The sequence below is a fragment of the Calidris pugnax genome, unplaced genomic scaffold, assembly GCF_001431845.1.
Source record: "Calidris pugnax isolate Ruff unplaced genomic scaffold, ASM143184v1 scaffold44, whole genome shotgun sequence".
Taxonomy (NCBI): domain Eukaryota; kingdom Metazoa; phylum Chordata; class Aves; order Charadriiformes; family Scolopacidae; genus Calidris; species Calidris pugnax.
In genome coordinates, this window is record NW_015094506.1 from 26,695,018 (window position 1) to 26,720,587 (window position 25,570).

A 25,570-nucleotide genomic window follows, 5' to 3' on the forward strand; every position below is an offset into this window, starting at 1 on the left:
TGAATAAAAATTAGGGAAGATAACTCTTCTCTACAGCTTCCTCTCTGACCCCAATACAAAAGCTCACTTCATGAATGTGAGAGAGGAAAAATGCAATTTCAGCTTTTTATACCAAAGCGATATATCTGCCTTTGCCAAGCGTATGCAGAAAACATGAACTTAATCCTAAAAGGTTTTCAATGTTTAGAAACCTCCTGGGAGAACTTGTCAAAAACACAGTGAACCAAGTTCTAATTGCACAAACTCACCCTGGTCTTGACAAACAACAGTTTGGTTTGAATTTCAAAACTGTTCCCATCAAAATCCTTGGGAGCAGAATGAATGTTGTTAAGGTGTCTCTTTGAATCTCAAAGACAAAATCAGAGGCTGGTGGTGTGCCTTGAATGAATTAAAGTGTTCTCCTAGTGAGATTTGAATCTAAATATGGCAACTATGCTGATCACAAGGAAATGCTGAATTATAATTTTAAAAAATTGACAGATGAGACAGTGTGGGCAACCTCAAAAGGTTTGGAAATTCAGTGTAGATAAGAAAGCATACATACAGCACTTGGCACAAGCTTATCCAAACTAACAGACCCTTCTGAAGGATGCCCTTCTGCAACCCTTCTATTCAGTCTTTACTTTTGATCTGCAAGAAATCCCTTTCCCCCCTCATTGCCAATGTTACTTTTGAAGACAACTTGTTAATTTCCTTCCACATAGAATTTTCTTTGGGGTCAGTTGTTGTGCCCCACAATCCCCACAGTCTGTTTGGAGCAGAAGACGGTCTCTTCCACTATCTGTTGTTATAGGAATTTGGCTCTCTTTCATCTACCCTCATAACCTTCCTTCTCCGAAATCTTCGCCACTAACAATCATACTTATGTGCTTTTCCCCTTGCTATATTTTCTTCTGTCACTTTCTCCTGAACATCTGTAAGTGCTAGACTTAATTCAGTAGTTCGTATTTTCATTCTTAAAAACTTTCCTGACAAAAGTTTTGGGAAGCGACGTGTTGCCTGCTCTCGGAGCTGTTGTGAGGAGGGCAGTAAGCGGATGCAATGTGCTGCCTGCAGATAAACGCGTGGCTTCCGAACTTCCAAGTATGACTCCAAAACTTTTAATTACTGGCATCAATGAATCAAGGGAGCTACATTACAGTAGCTGAGTGATTACTCTCTCAGTGTGATTAATAGACCAGGTGGGGTTCTAAAGCAAGTTTCTGCATGTGTATATGCATACAAAGGAGAGGTAGATGTAAGTGTTTTGGAGGGAGTTTCAGTTTAACCAGTCAAAGCCATACCATGCAGACAGTTACTGAAACTTTCTGGATGGGAAAATATAGAATTAAAGCATTATTTTCAATTGTTTAAAGAAATGCTGAATCAATTTTCTCATCAGAGGAGCCGTTTTAGAGCAGTTCTCCAAGTCAAGATAATGAATGAGCTGTTCTTTCACAGCATTCCTCAAGGAGGAATTATCCCAAATGATACGGTTACTTAATACGAACATTTATAAAGGGACAGTCATTATGCGAATTATGTATTTTACATAATTTATTTCAACTTCCAGTTTATAGCAGAACTTTTATCTTTTTTCATTCCGTGATAAAGAAGGCATCAATTATAATTCTCCTAGCATGTCTACAGAACAAATGTCTGTTAGTGAAGTTGCTGTGCTCATTCAAACATATAATTATACATCAGAGGGTCCTGGGCAATCTACATTTACCAAAATAATGAATAGATAAAAACTGCACAGTTAATTGTAGCAGTCTAGGTATGAGAAATGCACTAGAAAATATATTTAGGGGCATCCTCGTCTGTAGCAGTGCTACCTACCATGTGATCACTGCTGGACAGACATTTCTGTTGTTAAATATGTAAACCCACTTAGAACCCAAAGAGCAATATTCTTGCTGCCCTATTTTGAAAAGAAAACACAGACTATTGTTTTCATGTCTCCTCAGACTCAGTACATTTTTACTGAGGTTTATGCAGTTTGCATGTGCAAAACACGGCTGCAAAGGATGCAAGTATGAAAGAAATATGAGCAAACCAGATTATAACAAGCAATTTAAAAGATTCTATAATCAGAGGTGGAGAAGTATAACGCAGGAAAGCAATTTAGAGCCACGCCACAGGTTATTATTACAGTAATGTACTATTTAGGAATTAAAGACTACTGGGCTATTGGTCTGCATCAGCATGCCTGACAGCAGAGGTTGGCCAAATGCTCTGGTCTGGCCTAAAAGCAATTGCACTGGCTTCTACAAGCAAAAATTCAAAAGCTGAGTTATTAATAAAATAACATTTCCTAATGTACTTTGGCAAAGACCTTGCACATGCTGAGGGGATCTGAGCGCTCCATCTCATACTCTTTCCACTGCAAATCACAGATATTCACAAAAGACACTGGGCTACAAAAAACACTGTGCAGAACAGATTTTTTTTTAATCATGGCTCAGGTGAGCATTGTGGAAGATCAGCAGCTCCTATAGTTACACAGCTCAGGGGATCTGTGAGGCTTGAGGACACAAACTCATTGTAACATTTCCCTGTCTTGTAATCTTGATCAATGTAAAGGTTGATCAAAGTATCAACTACTCCTTAACAGCTACTTAGAATGACCAAATGTCCTGGTTTCAGCTGGGATAGAATTAATTTTCTTCCTAGTAGCTGCTGTGTTTTGGATTTAGCATGAGAATAATGTTGATAATGTATTGTTTTAGCTGTTGCTAAGTAAGGCTTATAGTAAGGCTTATATTAAGGACTTTTTCAGCTTCCCATAGGAGCTGAGAGGGAGCATAGACAGGAAAAGCCGGCCAAAGGAATATTCCATACCATAGACCTCATGTTGGGTATATAAATGGGGTTTGGCAAGGAAGCAGGAATGCACAATTGCTGCTCAGGATGGGCTGAGCAATCAGTCATTGGGTGGTGAGCATTACTTTTTTAAGATATTATTTTAACATTATTAGTAGTATTATTTTATCTTCCATTACTGTTCTATTAAGTGGTCCTTATCTCAACCCATGAGTTTTTGGGTTTTTTGCTTTCTATCCCTCTTCTCCCTGTCCTACTTGGAGGGGAGGTGGAGGGAGGGAACGGCTGCGTGGTCCTAGTTGCTGGCTGGGCTTAAGCCGCAACAACAAACCTTTCATAAGAAACTCAAAATAACAAGTTCATGAAATAGGTAGGAATTAACTGCTCATTCCCAAAATGTTCGTAACTTCTCTCTCCCCTTTGATCTGCATTTCCCAACTTCTCCTCTGAGTTTTCCCACCATCAGCTGCCAAACTTCTGCTTTAAATGCCAAGTCAAAATACAAGGATAGTATCAGTCATGTTGCCCTTGCATATTTTATAGCAACCATTTAAGAAGTAGGCAGTACTATTTCCTTCTTGATAAACAGATACGCTTCCAGTATAAACTATCCATCTCACATCTAATTCTAAAGACTTGATTGATCTTTATGAATCCTTACTAGATACATGGAAATCCTTATGTTAACAAAAATAAGCAAAACCTCATGAAACAGTTTCTTTGACAGAGTTATTCACAGAAAACCCTTATTCAAGGTCTGCTACCTAATTGGCACCAATGACAACATTCTGCTTCCCTGAAAACAACACCAAACATTTTCCCTGTTTTCTGTGACATAAAGTCAACTACCAATCACATAACTGATCTCTGAATTTCTCTTTTAATGAGTATGATTCTGCACAAGCATTTCTACCACTGTGTTACCTTTAGAACTAGATCACTAAGGAAAACTGAGTTCATGTTCTCATTCTGACTTGAATGTTATAAAAATCTATGATTTCCCCATAAAATCTATTAATAATTGTATTTAATTTTCTTATACAACCTGGAGGTCCTTCTAGCCTGTATGCCAGTATGGTTCTATATTACTTTACAGACATGGTTATCCCATCCCCAAGGGAATCTGTAGTTTAACTACAGTCTTTTGAGGCTCTCACTACTTTTCTGCCTTTCCAATAGCAATCTGTGTCTTATAAACTGAGAATACTGGTAATTGATAGAGTAAATAATTGCATTTGATTGATAATATTGCCCTGACAGGTAGTGCCTTCAGCAATACTCACTGAGGTATTCTTTACAGAAGAAACATCATAACTGTGTATATTTCCATTGGGACACACTGTGGAAATTTATTGACCAGCTCTGTATGGGGAATGAAAACTTCATTTTTCAGATCTTTTCAGTGTTCAAAGTTGCTTGTATTTACAAATGCTATCTAAAGGAAAAGCAAGAGTTTTACTTCTATAAAACTGAATATGAAAATGAGGTTGAGAAACTACTACGTGGAAGTGGCTAACTAATAACTCTGCTGAGACTCTGAGCATCACCACTGTGAACTAGGCATTTTGTCTGCAAATTAATACCTTTGTGTCAAGCTGGAGTCACTGTTTGAGTGAAGGCTAAAAATGAAGCCAGGATGCTGGAGCACAGTCCTGTGGAGCTGCAAAGAGCCTCACCCCTGTCAACATGAAATTCAGCAGGTGAAGGTGTCAGAGGGTATTCTTCCCTCTGGACCCTTCCCAATCACAGAGTGACAGAGTGAGAAAACCCTGTATGAGAAATGCTGGTGATTTTCCCCCTTCTCAGTCAGGTGTAGTTCTGTAAGAGCAAAAGAAAGAAATACAACAAACTGTTTGCTCTATGAGAAGAGAGATGTTTAAGGGCTTATTTTGCTAGAGGAACTCGTACAACCCCATACCACAAGAACACCCAGGTGTGTTCTTGTGGCAGGTGCCATCTAGAACAAAGACAGAAATCACAGCCTGTTGCTTACTGTTCAAGTCTGCCTGTGTACAAAATACTGATGTCATTTGCTTATAACTTTTCCAAATTTAACTGCTTGGGTTGAACAGAGCCCATGCCAGGTGTCTGCCTCAGGCTGTTTTTTTTTCTGTTCAGTTCTATGTTTCTGTTTTAGGGTTTTGACATTTTCAACCAGCACCATTCAAACACTTCTGAGAGCAGGACCAAAGAGAAAATAAGCTGCTTTGCTTTGTAGAAATGCCTCATGCTTTGAAGTAGAGACGTACAGTTTAGCAAGGGAGTAAGTTTGTGTCAGAGATGTGCCTTTTGCTTCCCTGTGAATATTTGCCCCAAAGTGGGAGAGTTTAAGGTGCCTTTGAAAGTCAATAATTAATATACTTACAAGAATTTAGCTAAAGTCCCAGGACTGTGTCTGCATATGGAGGCAGACAACTGCGGCTGAGGGAAGACGGGAGCAGCAGGGCTCCCAGCTCCAGGTCTATGTCTAACAGGGATGCAGTGGCCCAAGCACTGTCCTCTTCCCTCCCCAGAAGTCCCCTCCAAGAGGCCAAGCAGAAGACTTGGCATACGCACGTGGAGCCACACGGTTAAATGAAGGCTGTGTCCACCTGGGCCACACTGTGAAGGGGAATGAAAGCAGAGAGAAAAAGGTTTGATAGAGGCTATATAAAGGGAGTGGGAGGAGTGGAGATACTTAAATCAGGGCAAGACGGTGAGGTGTTAGAAAGCATGGTGGGAATGGGCGCAGGAGGTTGGGACTGGCTGGCTAAGGAAAGGAGATTGACCTGGGGAGAGAGCAAAGGAAGAAATGGAGAGATTTTTGGACACCAGGCTTGGAGTGGATGATTAGGATTCACTGGATGTGGAGGCTAGAAATGAGAAACTCAAAGACTGAAAAGTGGAATTGGATAAAAGTAATGAGGAAAGTCACAGAGCCAGGGATGAGGAAGACCCAGGATGGGTGCAGAGAGGAGATGGAGAGAGAGAGTTTGGAAGTGACAGGCAGTAAAAGGCCAAGTTTGGGGTAATGGTCAGAAAGCATCAGTGCCTCTTTGGTGCTGGAGTTTGGACTGGTCATCATGACTCCAATTATCACCACTCTCTGCTGTTAACAAGCAAATGTGAAGCCCAGAGGCAAAGTACGTGTCTCCTCCTCCTTCTGAAGTGGCTCACAGGAAGAAAAAAACACATGCTGCTATTAGCAGGTAACTCACATGGCAAACATCTGTGCAGGGGAGCTAACAGTTCCAGTACATCAGCTTCATATGGCACACTTTTGATTCTGAGGATTCTGGCTTTTTGTAAGAACTGAAGGAACTACGCACACAAAAAGGCCTGCATCAAAGGAACTGTCTGGAGGTTTCAATGGTGAAGACTCATGAACTAGGAGATGTCAGGCTAAGGTTATTTGTACCATGTATGTATGGCATGGTACAGACCTTACATAATTATGTGATCACACACTGTTTGTTCCAGAGGATATGACCCTTTATCATTAAAGAGTAAGTTGTGACTGAGGTAGGAATATACAGTGACAGAGACCCCTGTAGTTCTCCTGCACTCTGCATCTGCTGCTCAAGCTGGAAGTGTGTGAGAAGAAGGGTGTAAATGCAAGAGACCACAGCAGATGTGAAAACATTTACCTCTTATTACAGGGATCACTGCTGCCAGGAGGAACTGAATTTGGCCAACTCCGCTGTGACATGTCTATGAGATTTTTGAAGTGAATTTCTAAAACCAAACTATTCCCAGGCAGTCAGGCAGTTATAAATTGTTTGCCTTTTTATTGGTTTTTTTTTTCTTTCGTGATTGCCTCAAGATCCCACCTAAGCTTGGGTTTGTTCAAGTGACAAGAGCCCGTGGCTGGCATTGAAATCAATGAGGACTGGACCTGAATACTTTGCCACTTGGGAGAAGAGGAAGGGCTGGTAAATTATCCATATGGATAGCAAGAGTCTTGCAGTGCATAGCACTCCCTAGATAGGACTGCCCTGTACTCTTTTAAGATCAGCGTAAAAAGTAACCATTTTTTTTTAAACGAAGCTAAATATATGACACCATTATAGCCATCACTCAAAACAAGCAAAAAAACTGCTTTTACAACTGCTTGAATTCTTCAAGGGAAATAGAGCTGTCTGTATAATAATATATAAGCTTGCATCAAGTAAATATGTGGCTCTGTCTGCTCCTAATAAAATAATAAGTTAGACCCTCCTCTTCTAATTAGCTAACTGCTCAGCTAAAAGATGGGTAATATAAATTTCCATAATAATGCCCTCAGACATCTAAAATTAGGGAACCTTTGACTTTAATCTCTTTGTGCCTCAGTATAAAATGTGGACAATAATAGACAATAATACTCCTATTGTGAAGGCTATTGTGAAGATAAATACATTAATGCTTGAAAAGCCCTTAGGAAGTACAGCAATGAGTGTCACAAAAAAGCCCATGAAGAAATGAATGATTTCATCTTCATATCAAGGTTTCAATAGTGGGCAATAAGTAAGGCCTGGGGCCACACACTGTACAGAAAGGGTAAACCAAAATATTGAATAGCTTCTCATTAAGGGAACACCATTCATCCAGTGCAGCAAGTGAGACAGAGGTCCTGTGGAAGAATGGGATGTGAATAGATAATTAAAGATTGTATCATAATGCATACACACAATAAGGGTGAAAAGTTTATACCAGTGACCTTAATTCTGGCATCTCCTAACTTCTGAATGCATGACTCTGCAGCCGCAGTAGTGTTGTCTCATTTTTAACACTATTTTTTATGTGTAACTGTATTTTTGTTGCTCGAATTGACAGCTGCTCATTTCTAATGCTAGGCTTGTTTGTTTGATGCTTTTCTTTCTCTCATCCCCTGTATTTGGAACACTTTGTCCAGATATGCAAATCTTTGCAGCCTGACCTTGAGAAATAGTAGAGTTCGTATAATTTAGATTAGTGCAGTAATTGTTTGGCCCAGATGCCAGGAACATCCCCAGGGGTATTTAACATTCGTTCAGAAGATGTAGCTGTTGCTTCGCAACTTAAGGTCAGGACAAAAGTACCAACTGGCAGCCAAGAGAACGGGCTGCAGCTCTCGCCTGGGGGGCGGCAGCCGCAGGTGGCTGGTGCAGCAGCAAAGAGGCTGCCTCCCGAAATGCTGGGGGCTCAGCCTGGGCACACAGTCTGCAGAAACCAGCCTGAATCAGGGCCATGAAAAACTACTCTTTCCGACTTGAGATGGGACAACGAAGAGTCCCTTTGGCTTCCTCTAACACCGACTGCCTGAGAAAGCAGATCGCTTAATCACTTCTTTCCTGCCACCTACTCCTCAAGAGATGGCCTGCTGGACGTGGGATCACTGCTGCTGTTGAGGATTGTTTCTCCACTTTGGGCACGCAGTTCTGAAGTGAAATGAAATTTCATTATAGCCTAATGTGTGCTGCACATTTTATATAGTCAAGCCCAAAGACCACCTGAGAGAAACTAAAAGCAAAGAGCCATCCAAGGAGGATTATAGGATTATACCCTTAAATCCATAGCGAGATGCATTAGAAAGAGATGTACACTATTTTCTCATTTTCATCTACAGGCGATAAAATGGATTATCTAGACACAAATTTCCATCATTTAATTCCTCGTGTGGTACCTGATGTGGGAAACATCATCATAGCAGAACTCATTGAGAACTGATGGAGAGGGAAATTGAAGCCAGTTTTGTATGAAAGAGTGAGCTAGAATGTCTCTCCTGAAAAATGAAATAAAATCACAGCCAAAAATGACCAGTACCAGCTAGAATGTGTACAGTGCAGTCTTCTGCATTACTGTATCATGTAATTAGTGCCAGCGGGGGTGCAAGCCATAAGGGCCCTGAGAAATGCAGTGCTCCATAGGCTTCTATGGTTGCTAAAGAAGAGATGGAAACAGAGTTGGCCAGGACAGGATAAAGGCTTCTTGAATGCACAAGCCAAATTTAGCTGGCTGCAGCAGAAAAGCAGCCCTACCAGGTTTGAGTCACTGAAACCATACAAGTGCTTCATCCTGGGAGCGGGGCTCCACCATCAGCCTTTGCTCTGTGCCTTCCTCTGCGCCACTTGTGTACCATACAGCGTCGCTGGCTGGAGAAAGAAGACTTCAGGACATCAAGCCAGTTTCAAGTCCTCCTCCCCACTGCCAAGCTACCCTGCATGGCAGGAATAGCCATGGTCTTTCTTCAGAGACAGAGACCTGCAAATGAGACCTCCTTGACAGAGACCTCCTTCGAGCTGGAGGTGGCCAGGCATGGAGCTGCAGCCATGGCTTCAGGGACTGGGCATCTCTCTCACTTATGGCCCTTGTGACCCCATCAAACGGCCCCCAGCAACCTGCTGCCTTAGGACATGGATGGCCTTGCTCAGAGCCAGTCCGGAAAGCAGCTCTTTAATTCTCATGTCTTCATCCAGGGAGAAATGGGTTCGGTGCCTGGTGCAACTGAGTTCAGAGACCCTGAAGTTCCACCTTGCATTGATTGATAATGGATAGTCCCCACCACGTCTGCAGCTGCCCCTCTTGTTAACAAAGTGGGAAATAAAGGCTTAAGGAGCCAGATGTACTCATCACAGACTACCTGAGGCTATGGTGCATCAGAGGTATCAAGACAAGTTGAGCATTAGTGGCTACTGCAGCAAATGAACAAGTGTTGGGGGAAGGAGGTGAAAAATATAGCTCTTTCCCAGTTTGATTAACATTGGTTTTTTGTCTCTGTTTGTACCATTTCAACAATAGTGGCAATGTGTTAATGCACCTACAGCACCTGTTGGATTATACAGGGCTCTAAGGAATCTTAATGAAAAATTATATTGCAAATACTACCTGAGTACTAGGAAGAGACAGAGAAGAGGTTAATTATTTGGGGACCAGTCGAGACATAGTACAGTCCAAAGTCAGCTGCAGCGCACCACTGAGACTATTTGGGAGACTCTATAGGCATGTTGATTTAGTTGTTTTGCTGCTCCAGCGGGAAACACAGATTCACACTGTGTCATGCCATGCTGGTCCCCAATCTACCTGTCAGGTCTGGTAAGTGTTATGCTGGGGAATCTCCTCTCCCTAATGAGCGTTACAGGATGGGCAGGCAAACAAGGTCAGATTCCAGAAAAGAGAAACTTTTTAGCTTCTGACCTGCAGGAGACTAGAAGCCTGGTTAAGGCCACACTTATACACCACCTATGACCCACTGGGAGATGACTCCAAGCACAGTACAGCTGAGTAATTAAATGTTGGTTCAAAATCAGAAACCACCGCAACTATAATTTCAAATTGCTTCCATTCCTCTATACATATGGGAATGAATTACTTATTGATGGATTCAATAAAACATGATTCTAATAGATGCAAAAATAACTAAAGTACTCGGTATCTCAAGACAGTCCGTGATTAACTATATGTGTCCCTTTTGTTATACAAATAAAAGCAGCAGCTTTACAGCATATTAGAACTCAAAGGCAGTAATAGTATGCATGTCTTTTTGTTGAAGTCTCATATAACGTTCCAAGGAAGTATGAACAACTGCCATTCAATCAGCTTTGCAGAAACAATGCAGTTAGACCAACAATATCAGGCGTATTCTTGTTTCTGTTCCTCTCTAAGGTTTGATTAAGAGCAAGCAAGCTGGTTTTGCTTTTTGTCTTTACTTGAACTCAGTACTGTTGCTCAGTGGATCTGTGTGCTCAGGTATGACCTGTCACTAAGTCCTGTAAATTCAGTATGCCGTGTAGCTAAATGTAAAATACAGATAGACATAAAACTTGTCTTAAGGCAACACTCTATCTAGTGATGGAAAATTGAGGTTTATCTTTCTTTTTTTAACTCGCAGGGTTGCATTTACAAATTGCATGCAATTCTGTCACTTGGAAAACAGCTGAACCAGTTCAATCTCATCTCAGATTTTTCATTTTTAGGTAAAAGCCTGTGTAACAACATTCATTACAAAGCAGATTTCTACAATCAAATAATATATTCCAGAGCATTCCTGTGGAGAGTTGAAATTGTCTGAATGTCACCATTACTATTGTATCAACATATATCACTGCAATATAATCTTAAGCAATGCAACACTCATCAGACATACATCCAACAATAACAAAACCTATCACACACTGATTGTAGCAGAGTCTGACAATGCTCTCCTTGCAAATACAGATCAAAATAGTCCTGTGAAAGACTTGCAAACAATTTCCAGCTTTTGTTGTTCCTAGAATTCCACTTTTTTTTGGTGCGTTTGGGCTGGATATGATAGTTCCAGGCGACAGTGTGGGAAAATGTTAGGTTTGCTTTTGGAGAACTGCTTCATTATGTCAGGCAAATACCTGCACTGCAAAAGAAGGGCCTCTGTGTCACATGTATGGCACGTACCCATTGTCAGAGTGAAAGGGAACGACTGTGACAAATGAGAAGCTTTTTCAGCTAATTCGTTTTGTGTGTAGTCCTCTCAGAGCCAAGAGGCTCCAGCTGGGACTGGCGCCTGATTATGCTAGAAGCTGTACCAAGTCAGAGAGCATCCTTCTCTGAGCACCTTAGGGGCTAAGCAGACAACCAGAGACCTAGCGAAAGAAAAGAACTAAAGTTGTTCCTTTTCAGCAAATGAGGAACCGAGTCACAGAACTGAAAAAATGGGCCCAGCCCTCAGTTGGTATAAATTGGCACAATAGGATTCAGGTCAGCACAAATACATCAAGTTACAGCAGCTGAAGCAAACCCTGGAGTTGAATCTCAATGCCCAAGACAAATATAATGCACCCAAGTTAGATTTAACTATCTGCAACCAGTGCAAAGGACAAAATATCCTTAAAAATAGTGTACTTCACATGTCTTTTTTGACAAATCCACAGCATAAAATGATGGTGCCAGTTATCAAACTAGACAAGCACAGAATGAAAACACTGCAATATAAACCAGACAGCTCATTAAAAAGGTAGGGTATATAATGTGCAATAAGGGAAAAAATACACCCCAACTTTTCTCAAGGGAAAAGGATTTCACTTATCATTTTCTTAGTCCCAAAGTAACTGAAACAGTTGAAGAAGAAATAAACTTTATTTGTAGTGGGTTCTGGCAAGGGGCAAAGGATTGTTTCAGGGATTTGCAAAAGGAATTTATATACCCAGTTGGATTTTGAAAATACTCCAACAGAAGCTTCTGGGTTTTAATTGCACATAACAATGCTGTACTTTCACCTCCTCCTCATCACCTTTCTACATAAATGCTACATACACTCCATCAAACTCAAAGGAAGTTTCCCTTCAAAATAAAAGCAGTGGATTTTAATGCATTATTTTATTCTCTGATCTACAAATATGGTACATTTCCATTCTCTGCCTTGTCCATAGAAAACAACAATATGAAGAAGCAGATGGGAAGGAGATGTGGAGAGTCCATACACCAGTTCCCCAGAGCCTCACTTCCCTGCCAGGAGAGGGACAGGGACAGCTTCACTCTGTGGGATGCTGACTCCATTTCTAGCTTCTCATTTCTGAGCTGTCAAACAGGTAGTTTCTGGGACCACACTAACTTGTCCCACTCAGTTCATGATAGCTAGGAAATAACCCACTCTCTTGATACCAATCAATCACAGACAGAAGATACGGGAAAGTTAACAGAAAAAAAAAAGTCTGATGGGATGGGTGGAAGCAGAGCTCAGGAGAGCTACTATTCTTTCTTCAAAATAGAAAGGAGCAATACCTGATACCCCCCAAACTAGTGACTTTCGGGGAAATAAAAGAAAGCACTTTTGCACCAAGAAATTCAATGCAGATATAAATGCAAGAGTACTAGCTATAGAGGCAGATTCAAGAAAAGGAACACTTCTAAAATAGGCAAGAAAGACCTGTGTCTAACCGAGAAGGAAGAAGTGCCACAGCGCAATAACACCATAAGAAATGTTATCAATAGGTTGGTTAAACAGTGTTTTGGACTGTGCTCAAGTCTGTCACTTGAATTTATAGTAATAAATAAAGCAAAGCTTTAGATCAAGAGCTGGTCCCTTCTAGTCTTTCTAACTAATTGTTATTTTTCAGAATTATTTTTTAATGTTTTACACCAGTGCTGATAGAGAACATTTCCATGATCCACAGAAGGGTGAGGATGTAGAAAGGACAAAAGAAGAGAGGTAAGTCTTTCCTACATGAGAGACTTTGCAAGAAGGAAAATCTATTACTTACTACAGAAAGGTTTCTCCCACAGTTACCTCACTTGAACTTGTCCCCTTCTCCTTCAGAGACCTGTGTGTCATGGAAGGTACAGTACTACAGAGCCAACCCTCACAGCAGCGTTCTTCAGCAAACACTGCACAATTAGCTGAGTACAAGTGTGTGTTCAAAATGCTCACCCATTTTTGTAATGCTGTCTGACAGGAATGTCTAAAATCTGCTAGTGAAGAGCAATGTACTTTGAATGGAATGAAACACTCCACATAATAGCTGAAAAAAGAAGTCTGGGGTTTATGGCTCCTCCTTGTACAACCTAGCCATATCGTAATGACTGGGGACACCAGTAATGGAGCTGGATCTGCCCTCAGTTTTGTTAAAGGTGAATTCCCATCTATCCTGACTCCTCTAAAAAACCTGTCACTGGTCACCTGCCCTTAAGGCTGGTGAAAGGGCATCTTGAAAGAGCAAGTAGTACATGATTAAAAATCCATAGTAACCCCTCACATACAGAAATCCTGAATGTCAGAAATCATGCAAAAATTGGTTGCTAACTTCACTAACACAGGAGTTTCTCATGGGTTTTGACTTGTATTTCATTATTGTGTTTTCAAATGCTAGAAAACCCAGCAAAGGTATGATGGAAAGTACCCTGACATTCAAGTGCTCACTTCTTCAGAAGTTGTTATGCTAAATGGGAGGGTTTTAGAAGGAAATATTAATTCAAAATTTAGTAACTTCCTTGGGAACAAACTATGAGTTGTTACTTTTTCCTGTTGCTTGTTGGGAAACAAAAAAAATTACATACCACTCAAATCAAATATACAGCTGAAAGGATCTCCTCTGTCACAAATAGCAAATTACTTTGTATCTCCTGCTTTGTCTATGAACACAAAATAATTTCCTGCTTATCTGTTTCAAAGGAAAAATACTATAGTTTTGTATTCTGCTTAAAGTGTAAATCAGGATTCTCCTCTCGTTTGTATACATGTAAATTAATTCTATCAAATTACTGAGTGTAAATCCAGTTAAAAGTCACAATCAAATTACCTTTGCAAAGTTAAATAAATTTTCTAAAAAACCCCTCAAACTCTAAAAATCAAGTCTTTACCCAGTTTGTGTGGACAAGACGGGATTTCTACTCTAACTATTCAAGCAAATTATATCTTCTATGCACTTGATGTTGTGGGTGGTGTTTTTTTAATGTGCTCATAGATCATACTAGATTTTAATCAAAACAGTCTCTCCATCAGTCTAAAACTGAAACTAAGTGGGACTGTCCCCTCTTTATGTATTTGTTAACAGGACCAGAGTCTGTTCCATTTTGCTGATAACGTTTCTGTTACTGTTTAAAAATGACATCTACAACACATAATTAACATTACAAAGTAGCTAAATTAACTAATTTTTTTTCTTTTTTAGAGAACTATGAAGAACTAGAAGAAAAAACACGGGGCAACCTAAATACAGATTTTTTCAATCTGTTAACCTTCTCATTCTCTTACTAAAACTCTACCGAAAACAGACCAGACATTCCATTCTGCAGAAAACAAAACAAAAAAAGAAGTGATAGGCCACACATTACATATGTTGATTTTCAACCACAATAGCAAGGAGTGATCTAGAGATACATGTTAAAACAATTTACATACAAAAGTATTATGACCGATACATTTGAAAAATGGTTATTATTTAAAAAAATAATACATAAGCAGAGATCCAGCACTAGTTATAAGGAATGTTGTTGATTATCTAACTGTCTTTGAGCTTAATTTCTTTCAAGTTACCCAGAAGGACAAAATTCTGTTCTGCTTATTTATGAGTATTCCCGTTTGGTATTAATGGGATTATTTTGCTAGTTTGGTTAAAGATTAATATACAAGAGCTTTCTCAAAGAATCTCAGACGGAAGAACTTCCTGGCTTCTGTTTAGCCCACTCAGCCACTAGAGAATTTCTTCAGTTTATTGAAGAATAAATTCTTTTGCAATCAAATAGAATTTTCAGCTAGCTTTTAAATCCCTCAGACATTTTATCTGGTTGTACTGTCAGATAAAAAGTTGCAGTAAGTCATACCAGTTGCAAGAATTTGCACCATGGGACTTGCAAAGCACTCAACAAGGTAGCTACAGTGCTACAGTCACGCTGAAAAACTCCACAGTCTTTCAGAAGTCTGGATAAATCTGTAAATGCTCACAAAAGACACTACAGAGATGAAACTATTAATCTCCTCTTGACATATGAGGTTTAATAGTCCAGCCACCATAGGCTCCTACCCATTAATAAAGTCACTAAGAACCTGACAAGAATGGAAAAAAAGAAAAAAATATATAAATGGGCTAATGTATGAGCTACTGTCTACTTGCTCAAAGAGAGGTATTCAGAATGTGGGACTGTAGTATTGTAGTTTCATTTTTCATATTTACTGCTTTAATTAACAGTTTTTCCATTACAACTTTGCAAAGACAACTAAATATGTGAATTTTTCATTAAGATAGTAAAAAGTTCTATTACATGATAATAGCATTACTACATATCCAGCTTTAATCTTGCACTCTGCGCAAGTCTTGCACTCAGTCTCAAACTTAGGCTAAAAATATAATGATGCCCATGTACACAGTGAATGCTGTACGTGCCAGAAATATACATATGTTGGCATCTTGCCATCCCAATTATCAGGACACACATAATTAAACACATTGTGAAAATTACTAACTTCATCACTTCCATACTGTGGAAAAAAAACCAAACTCGTAGAACTTTTGCTTTCTTACTATAAGCAAGCATGTGTTCTTTAAACGCTCACCTGTACTGGACTGAATTTGATCTGATGTTTTTCAGCTAGAAAATATGCAATCTCTACATTTTTTAAAAAAGCAATCAGTGTTTGTTTTTACATTGGATAAAATGTCTTGACTACCAGGAATAGAATAATGCCTCTGTGCTGCCTCTCAAGCAATCTAAAATGGGTGTTATCTCTAATACGCTGGCCTAGACCCCATGAAACTTAAATTCCTTTCAAACCCTGGCCAGGCAGCAGTGGGAGAAGTGGAGATGACTCTGTCTGCAAGACTCAGACATGCTCTAAAATCTCCATGGTAAAATACTAGCAGAGAAAGGCTACTTTGTCTCTTTGACCGGCTGTAGAAATAGCTGAGCAGGTTCCTTGCAGAGCTGCAGTGCTGGACTAGAGCCATGGCACCCTCATAACCTTTCTTTTGGGTCTGGCGTATGGGCTGTTCCTCTCAGTTCATCGTGTTGGATCTGTTTATTCTCCATGGAGAGAAACGTGCACTTCTAGGGCATTTGCACATCATTCTACTGCAGCTGTTAGAAAGCACCCCAACTGTATTTCATCTCTCCATTGACTATAAAACCAGAGTGATTAAAATCAGGTGGAGATGGATACACAGCAGCTATCTAAACAGGCCCTCAGGGTCCTTTTTCTTCACTCCAGAGAGGGTGGGTGTGAAGATGTGTCACAGCAAGGTTGGCAGAAGAGATAGGAACAGAGCCTGAGACAGAAGCTAACTGCAATATCCATCCTGTTGTAGTCCGGCAACCTTCTCCATGATCTGTTTCCTCAGATTGTCTTAATATTTTTGCAATAACAACTCTCACATTTACATTGCAGACACAACTCTCTGTCCTCTACTCTGTCTTTCATCTGCACTTGTCTCCCTGACCATATTCCATATGACTGGACATTGTTTGGACTGAAGGGGTCTGTCTCGCTGGGAGTCAGCCAGGGTTTGTTGCAGGGTGGAAACCAAAGCTAAAAAGTGCACATACCCTTAAGAATCACTCATGTATAACTGCCTGTATAAGGTTCGGCTGTCCTTACTCTGCTCTTCACATGTCTGCTTGGGTTATGTCTAATCGAAAAAAGGTAGCTCTTCAGGGCAGGGACCACTCAGCCTTTATTTCTTTCTTATGCTCCACATAGGCTTAGATAAATATTAAGTTATAATAATATCAAGAATGCAAAGCCATCCTTTACAATTATGTGATTATTTTTCACAACATTGAGGATGAGTCTCCAAATTAAATCGGCCTTCTCTTCTTGTTAAATGCAGTATTAATGCTACCGTTCAGAGGGGCAGAAAATGCCTGTACCAAAAAATTAGATAAGACTTCATCTGTGCTCTTAGCATCAGCCTCAAACAGAAATTGTTTCATGCTAACCTTTTATATGTTTTTCTTCTTTTTCTGATTTTACCAGTTTGTTGCTAAAGTTTAAGTTAGGAAAAAAAATGAAAGTGCAACAGACAACATTCTTAGAAGGTATTTCTAGATACATGTAATTCTGAAGTGTACTTCAGTCAAAGGATCATGATCCTGATGATCTTCACTTGTGATTTAATACTCTGCTTTCTTGACTTTATTGCAGTAGCAATGCAATGATGCTAGAACTGCACTGTAAATAAAACATGCCAACTTTGTTGCACAGTCCAAATAAATAACTTTAAATAAATAAATAATGCCATCACACAAACATCAGTCAAAAATGCAATTAAAAAGAGCCTCTTGCTTTGTGTTGTAAAAATATGAAATAGTGCTTGGAACAAGATGTTTCAAGTAAAATTCTTCCCTATATTCAGCAACTCCAAGGTCAAAGTAATGGAACTTCATTTTTCAAAGTTGAAAGGATGATTTAATAATTATTTAGTATGAAGACAACTCTTTCTCCACCCTGCATACAATATCAAATTCAGTATAGCTTGATACATCATGTATTTTCATTCACGTTTTCATTACAGCCCTGTGAAGCACAATAATTTATTATACATTCTCTTGAATCTTTTTGAAACAGCAAACAAAATGTCAAATGCAAAGGGAGAGAAAAGAAAGCACGAGAAATCTTACTAGAAAAAGAGTACTCCCTTCCTTATCCTCCTTGTTCTAACCATGAACCACAGTGAGTGCTGAGCAGTGGTGGACATTGGAAAATAAAACTGAACTATAGGACTGTATGAAGCTTTAATGTCCTAGTACAGCAGTGATAAATTCTGAGTGCCATCGCAGTGTCACCTCTATGGTAATTACTCAAGCAATTGGTATCTCATTAAAGAGAACTAAGTGTCTCAGAAACCATCTTTGCCAGCAGGGTTAGTTAGTAATATATTGGAGAGAAAGGACAGCATCACAGAATCACATGGGGTTGAAAGAGACCTCTGGAGATCATCAAGTCCAACCCCCCTGCCAAAGCAGGTCCACCTAGAGCACGTTGCACAGGAACATGTCCAGGTGGGTTTTGAATGTGTCCAGAGAAGAAGACTCCACCACTTCCCTGGGCAGTCTATTTCAGTTCTCTGCCACCTTCAAAGTAAAGAAATTCTTCCTCATGTTTAGGTGGAACTTCTTATATTCAAGTTTGTGCCCATTTCCTCTTTTCCTGTCACTGGGCACCACTGAAAAAAGACTGGCCTCATCCTCTTCACACCCTCCCTTTAAGCATTTATAAGCATTGATCAGATCCGTCCTCAGTCTTCTCTTCTCCAGACTAAAAAGACCCAAGTCCCTCAGCCTCTTCTCATAAGAGAGATGCGCCAGGCCCCTAGTCATCTTTGTAGCCGTCTGCTGTACCCTCTCCAGCAATTCCCTGTCCTTCTTGAACTGGGGACCCCAGAACTGGACACAGTACTCCAGATGGGGCCTCACCAGGGCAGAGTAGAGGGGCAGGATAACCTCCCTCAGCCTGCTGGCCACGCTCTTCTGGAAGCACTCCAGGATGCCATTGGCTGTCTTGGCCACAAGGGCACATTTTCGGCTCATGGTCATCCTATTGGCCACAAGGACTCCTAGGTCTTTCTCCTTAGAGGTGCCCTCCAGTAGGTCAGCCCCCAACCTGTACTGGTGCAGGGGGTTATTTCTCCCCAGACGCATCAGTTCTTCTCAAATTCTGTGCTAAACTTGAGTTCAACAGTCTAACACGTTTAGGACTAATAGCAAAAGTCACTCAGGCCTTCAATGCTCCTTTTCCTTGCCTCAACCCAAATGACCTAATTCTTCCCAGAGCATTGGGTGAGTTATTCACACAAGGCTCAAACTACAGACAAATGGAAAGGGTAGAGCTCAGCATCACATGAAGGAGGGTTTTGGCCACATACTTGTGACCCAGATTCCTTTTTTAACAGCTAGATTCAAAGGAGCAGGAAGCAGGCAGACTACAGGGAATCATCTCCCCAGTTAACCTCACTGGCAGGAGACATTACAGTACAAGGACCTGTCATCAAAGTAAAGAAATGTTCATGTGAAAGTGGAATTCTAATAGCGAATACTAATTTTAATCTATTACAGTGCTACAATGTGTGTATACCTAATATTGTAAATGCTTGAAATTTTGAAGTGTTTCTTTCTTGTTTGGCTGAATTTCTCTCATCCTCCTAAGAGAAGCTTTGAATTTACAAAACAACTAGCTTCTGTTTCTTTCCCTGACAACATTTTTGCAGAAAACACCTTGTAATGTGGAAAGTCACAGAGTTCTTCCCTGGTAGTCTAGGAAGAGAAATCAGCAATGTTTTCCCAATAAAAGGCCGGCAAGCTTTTTACAAGTGACTGAGAATGGTGTTGTAAAGTGCCCGTACTAGTAGCGATTGCAAACTAAACATTTATTTGCCCCTATGTAGTCTTAGCTAAAAACCATTTACCAGTGGAAATAGATTGACTAGGCAGCACCAGCAGCTGGAATGAAACATTAAGAGAATGTACCTGCATGACAATAAGAAGGTCAAACACCAAGATGAAAGAAGCCAAGAAGGCTCTCGAGACCTCGTCACTTGGCAGAAATCCACGATTCAGCTTGTCCCAGCTGATCCAGTCAGTAGTGATGACAAGCACAACTACAGAGGTCAGAGTAAACAGAACCGTCCTGCAAGGCCAAAAAAAAAAAATATAAAATTTCAGAGAGAATGCGATAGTAATGAAGATGCATCATTCTATTTTATCTGCCTTCTAATGGTCAACTAGTGCTTTATCAGTACTTTTCCGTTGATGAAAAGAGATTGAAGAAAATTAAGTGTACAAACAAATCATTTAATTCAAAATAGGAAAGCAGCCAGCTGTATCCTTAGTAAAAGAAAATTTCATAGCTAGTACTAAGCATGTTGCAAAATTAGGCTGGAGTGTATCACTCTTGTTCTTCATTCCATATTTTTCACTGAGGATGGAAACCAATTAAGCAAAAATAAGAAAGAAGTAAACTATAATAACGTACCAAGGACTGTATGATCTACACCAAATTCAAATGAGCAATTTGAGAGAACACTTTCTAAGGCACCAAAGACATTAGAACATTTGAAAAATCTTTTGTCAGCTGTAGGAGCTGTAGGAAACTAACTGTGAAGTCTAACTTTTATACAGAAACACAGCTGTATGAAACAAATTTTCATTGCACTAAATTAATCTTTAGTAAAATTCTGGGGGTTGTAGAAAGATTTTGCCCTGTGTCTCCTAGGATGTCCTTTGTACAAGTTTTCAACACATCTTATGACATTTCTGAGAAGTCAGTGAAGAGTGAGTTACAAAAGTAATAAAGCCTCCATATGAATGCTATGATAATTCCAGAAGACACATTTGGCTAATTCATACAGTTTTGCAATATGGTATTTAAGAAAATATCTTTCTAAGCTCTCTCCCCAAAATAGCTCTGCATCATTTCCAGGAGCACTTTGGTGATATCCTTCAGAGTTGGCAGCCATGACTGATTAAATTCCTGGCTCTGTGGAAACAGACAAATTTAGCTGTTAATTTGAGGGGGAGCAAGGCTTCTCCCAGTAGCCATAACTGTCAGTAAATCTGTGCTATAACAGGGGCATATCAACATCTGAATGCATGCACACATCTAAATAATTGTGGCAGGGTGGAATTTTTTTCTACAGCAATAAAGTTTCATTTTCTTTGGCTACTGAGGGCTGTAAAACAATGTGAATAATATTTCCCATGACACTTCCAAATGGGACAAATGCTCAAAAGAAAAACCTCTACACCAGTAGTCACAGGCTACCAGTCTGTAGGCATTTCTTTTTATATGTCAGCCTTGGCATTGCATCCGTGTAGTAAAGGAAAACAAACATGCACATAAGCAGCAGTGCACACATTTGGACTCCTAAACATCATTCTTCTGTGGCATGATGTGCTGTGTTTCTTCACAATATATTGAGATGCAAAATTATTTGATTGCTACCACCTTTACCTCTGAACATCTATTTTTATTCTTAATAAATAAATTCAGTAATATTCAACACTATGGTTGGCACCATAACAGTATCCCTTGAGTGTGTTTCCAGCATCTGTGCCAGAAAGAAAATGAATGAGGCACATTAGACTTCATTAGACCTAAGCAATATTCAAGCCTGCTTATCCCTAAAACATTTGCTTAGCTACCATCTCACCTGTCAGTACCTGAACCTGATGGACTTTTCTACAGGCTCCACTTTGGTACATACCCGGAATGCTTCAGAAACGTGATTCATTACGGTGCTTCTCTGATGAATATAGTCTCTTGAGACCCACAAAGCTGGTTTTTCCCACCTATTTCGCCTTCATATTTGAAATTCACATGGAGATAAATGTTCTCACTCTTTTAGATGAGAAGTTCTCCACAAAGAACATAGCCCTCACTGCTTGTTTGCTGGCCCATGCAGAGTGCCCTGGCCATTGGGTACAGTGATTTCCCTTGTCCTCGCGGGGAGGAACCCACATCTCCTGGTACATGGACAGTTTAGAAACATAATTCAAGTCTGCATAGTTTGCTATGGGAACCGTGTACGCAGAAATTATGCTCAACACTATTCTGCTTCATTCCTCTTGAATTATGCATTTGTGTTTTGGAGCAAGAGTTCAAAGCATGGAAGGTCAGACTTTGGCATCTATGGAAAGGCAGACATATTTTTATGCATGCTTCATTGTCATGCATGCAAAGACCAATGCATGTGCTCAAGCCCTGATTTGCTTGAGGAAATGCATATGCACTTAAAAAACTGCTTCGTTATTCATTCTGAAATGTCAAATAGGAAGCGATCAGAAAATGGGCTGCTAATAGCAAAAGAAAATGTGAAACCAATACAAAAGGTTAGAAACAGACTTTTGAAATATTTGCATTAAACAGCATAATTAGCACTCATTGGTATTTTTGACCTATGATACTAGAACACAGCAAAATATAGAGTACACACTTTTGGAGTTATTATAAACTGAGTGTGTCTGGGTTAGATTTCAGTTCACTTCTTGTGAAAGTACAGCACTGCCCAAGTCTCCTGGATATTAATAGAAGAAAGATGCTAAGGATTTTTTAACTTGACATAACTTGTATCAGATGAACCAATGTGAGCTACACTGCGATATTTAGGCCAGTGTAGTTTGTCCTTTATTCTGCAATGCACATTCCTGAGAAAGAGCTATGTCATCAAGCTATTCACAGCATTGCTGGCAGGACCTCTCTGTCTCCTGGTTATAGAAAGGCTATGAGGAAAAAGGCAAGAGAGGATTGACTCTTCTCTGTATCAGACACTGAGAAATTCAACTTCTTTCTCTACTTCACAGAGGAAATACACTTTTATATTCCACTTCTAGTTCTAGCTTGCTACATTGAATGATTATGGGCCCTAGGCACCTATTCAGCTACAATAACACACACTTTACAACCTAGCCCATACTCTTCAAGATACAAGGTTGCTATGAAGAATAAAAATAAAAAGTCTGCAAAAAAAACTGTCCAGGCCAATTGCATACTGAGAAGTTAAGATTATTAGATGGTTTAAGAAAAGTCAGTACTGTGATTATCACTACCAGTGATCATCTAAAGCCCCCAGTTCTACACTGAACCAAAGGAAAGCTTGAAGAGAGGAACATTTTACTGCTGGCACCTCTTAAGAAGCAGGTAATTGACTGTATCTCTATAATCTTTGATAGCTAGGACTGAGTTTGGCCTTGAGTTTGCCAAACCAAGTCATTCATGCCAAACTGAATTCACGCTGCTGGCCCTCATTTGCCAACTGAGCATTAATTTTGTCCTCACACTTAGCAAGGGCCAAACAATATGTGTTGTGGCACCTTCCCACAATAGCATTTCCTTGTACCATAAGCTTTGACAAACTGACCAACCACTTGGCCTTTATCACCCAGCATATTATATGCTATGAGAGGTTATGCATAACATAGGCCACAACCTTGAGCAGGTGTTTGTCACTGGTGGTGGCTACAGAAAATCCCTCATGGCAGACAGGGTCACAACCTCAACCTTGCAGCCTCTATCATGCAGAAATGTCATTTCTGGAGGACAAAGGCAGTGACATCTCATTTTCCTCTGCACAATAGTAAGTACAGAACAGTCACATGCAATGGGCCATCTTCAAAAACTATGCCAAAACCTTGGCATTAATTTACCTGCAGTGTCTCCATACTGCTATCCTAGTGTTCACGAAAGTAGCCATCATCTGGACAACCCAACCTTGATGAGTTCTTTGGAAAGCACTTAGGGGTGGGAAAATTCAAAGCTGGTGTCACACACTCCCATCACAGGTGTCATCCACAGGTTTTCTCTGTGTGATCTCTTGAACTTTGCAAAACTCTGAGATGAATCTACTGCTTGCTCAGTGGTGTTCATAGTTATTTGAACAGAAAAAGGCTGTCACTGCAGCATAACGCAGAACCTGGTGGATTAACAGGTTTGCATGTAATGTTTAGTAAACAGGACATCTTTGATTCAGGGAAGTCCAGTACACAGGGACTGACCTGCACTGTAAGCAGTGCTGCATATTCCCTGCCGTCTCTGTCTCAGTCCAGGATTTTTTTTGGATATGCTCATAAATTTCACAGCATGCTGCTGGAGATGTATTGGGCTGCTTTGCTATGAGAGTTCAGAGACTTTTTTTGTTCTCCTAGATACAAGTTTCCTAAACCCTGTGCACATTAAGCTGACATGCAGCACCCTGCGTAGCTTCTGCTAAAGAAGGAACTTTGCTAACAGGACCATCACTGGAAACAGTGGGTTTCATTTTGCTGTGAGAGTCCATACATACCTATATTGCTCACATACATTGGTACATTGCCCACTGCATACCTACATATGCAGTGGTCATTATGCATATTGTCTCAGCCTTATTTCTGCCTGTCAGGCTGAAAATACTGCATCTCTTCTCTTAAACACCTCTTGCTCTTCCAAAAATCACAAAAAAATTCTCAGACTTTCTGTCTCTCTGACCCTTGTATACAATGTCTGAGCTATCACTTGGGACATGATGACCAGACATCAGGCTGGACTTTGCTACTGATTCTTCAAAAAAAAAATTCCCTTTGTAAAGGAAAATAGCTCTTTCTCATCCCTTCCTTGCCACTGCTCTCCCTTCACCCTCTGAGAAAAACATTCCTAATGGGGCTTTCTGAGAAATTTCTCTGCTGGTGTCCCAGTGCCCCAATGCCCTGTATGCCACCCACTGGCATAACTCTGGCTAAAGGGTGAACAAGAACGGAGAAAGCTTAAATCAGAAACACAGGCACATTCAATAAGCAAGACATACTTACAAAATGTAATGGAAAAAATAACTTGGACGCAAACACCAAGGCCACAAAACCAATGCAATGTTACAGCAAGGAAAAGTAAGAGAAGCAAAATAGGGCCAGCTGAGACATACACTTTTCCTAGAAAATAAAATGAGAATAATATGCATTTGGGTGAGCAGACAATATTCTGAAGTTAAAATGCCAGAGCTACCTGCCTTCATCCCTTCTCCAAAATACTGAGGACAGGGTGGGATTTTCTAGGAAGCTCTTCCAGGAGTCTAAGACAAATCCAAAATGTTCAGTGAAAGAAAGCAAAATGCACAAAACCCACTGGGGTGAGCAATCCATCCAGTGCTGTGATGACCTCAATTTTCTTAGGGATCCATTCTTACACTCTGGGCTACTTTATGGGTGACATCACCCAATAGTGGCAAAAAGTAAAGATGACTTTCCCTATTGCCTCCAAGCAAGCCTGGCTTGTTTCCACTTCCAAGTGGTAGAGAGACAACCTGAGATACTCAACTTCTTGGAGTATCAGGAGCAGGAGCTGCCACACTGTATGCAGAACATAACTATGTTAACAAGTTAATTCCCAAAGGAGTTTTGTAAGCTCAGTCTGGCACTGAAGACACCCAAGGCTCTGAAGACTCCCTTACAGTGCTATTTTGCCCATGCCCTCATCTCACTGCAGACATTGGCCTTGGCCTGGCTGACTGGTCCATAGCTCTTCTCCCTTTGTCTGGTACCCACGCAATTCTGAGTTTATGAACTGCAAGTTCTTTATGAAAGGGATGAGCCCAAATTTGCCTGTGGAGAAAAGAAAAAGCCACTTGCTCTTTGGATCTGCAATGAAGATGTTGTTCTCTGAATGTGTAACTGCATTCAGACACATGAATAATTTTCTAGATCCATAACTAACAAGAAATGAAGACTTTCTCCCATCAGAAGCCAGCAATTTGGAAACTCCTTTTAAAAGAGCGTGGCAGGAAACATCACAGTTGAGCCTGTGCAGCTTAGTGTGCAGAATGCCTGAAATGCTGGGGTTTGCGGTCCATTTGCCCAAAGGGAAATTCCACTGCTGCCATCTGAAATGCCACTAGTGCCATCC

The 25,570-nt window shown here is 40.3% G+C and overlaps 1 protein-coding gene across 1 annotated transcript in view; it reads right to left on the reverse strand.

Annotated features, from left to right (window-relative positions):
- Positions 1–25,570, reverse strand: part of TMEM117 (transmembrane protein 117) — a 209,556-nt gene that overhangs the window by 21,569 nt on the left and 162,417 nt on the right. The window contains exon 5 of the mRNA XM_014963421.1: positions 19,672–19,831. Coding sequence (XP_014818907.1) covers positions 19,672–19,831 — 160 coding nt within the window. The remainder of the gene's footprint in view (positions 1–19,671; positions 19,832–25,570) is intronic.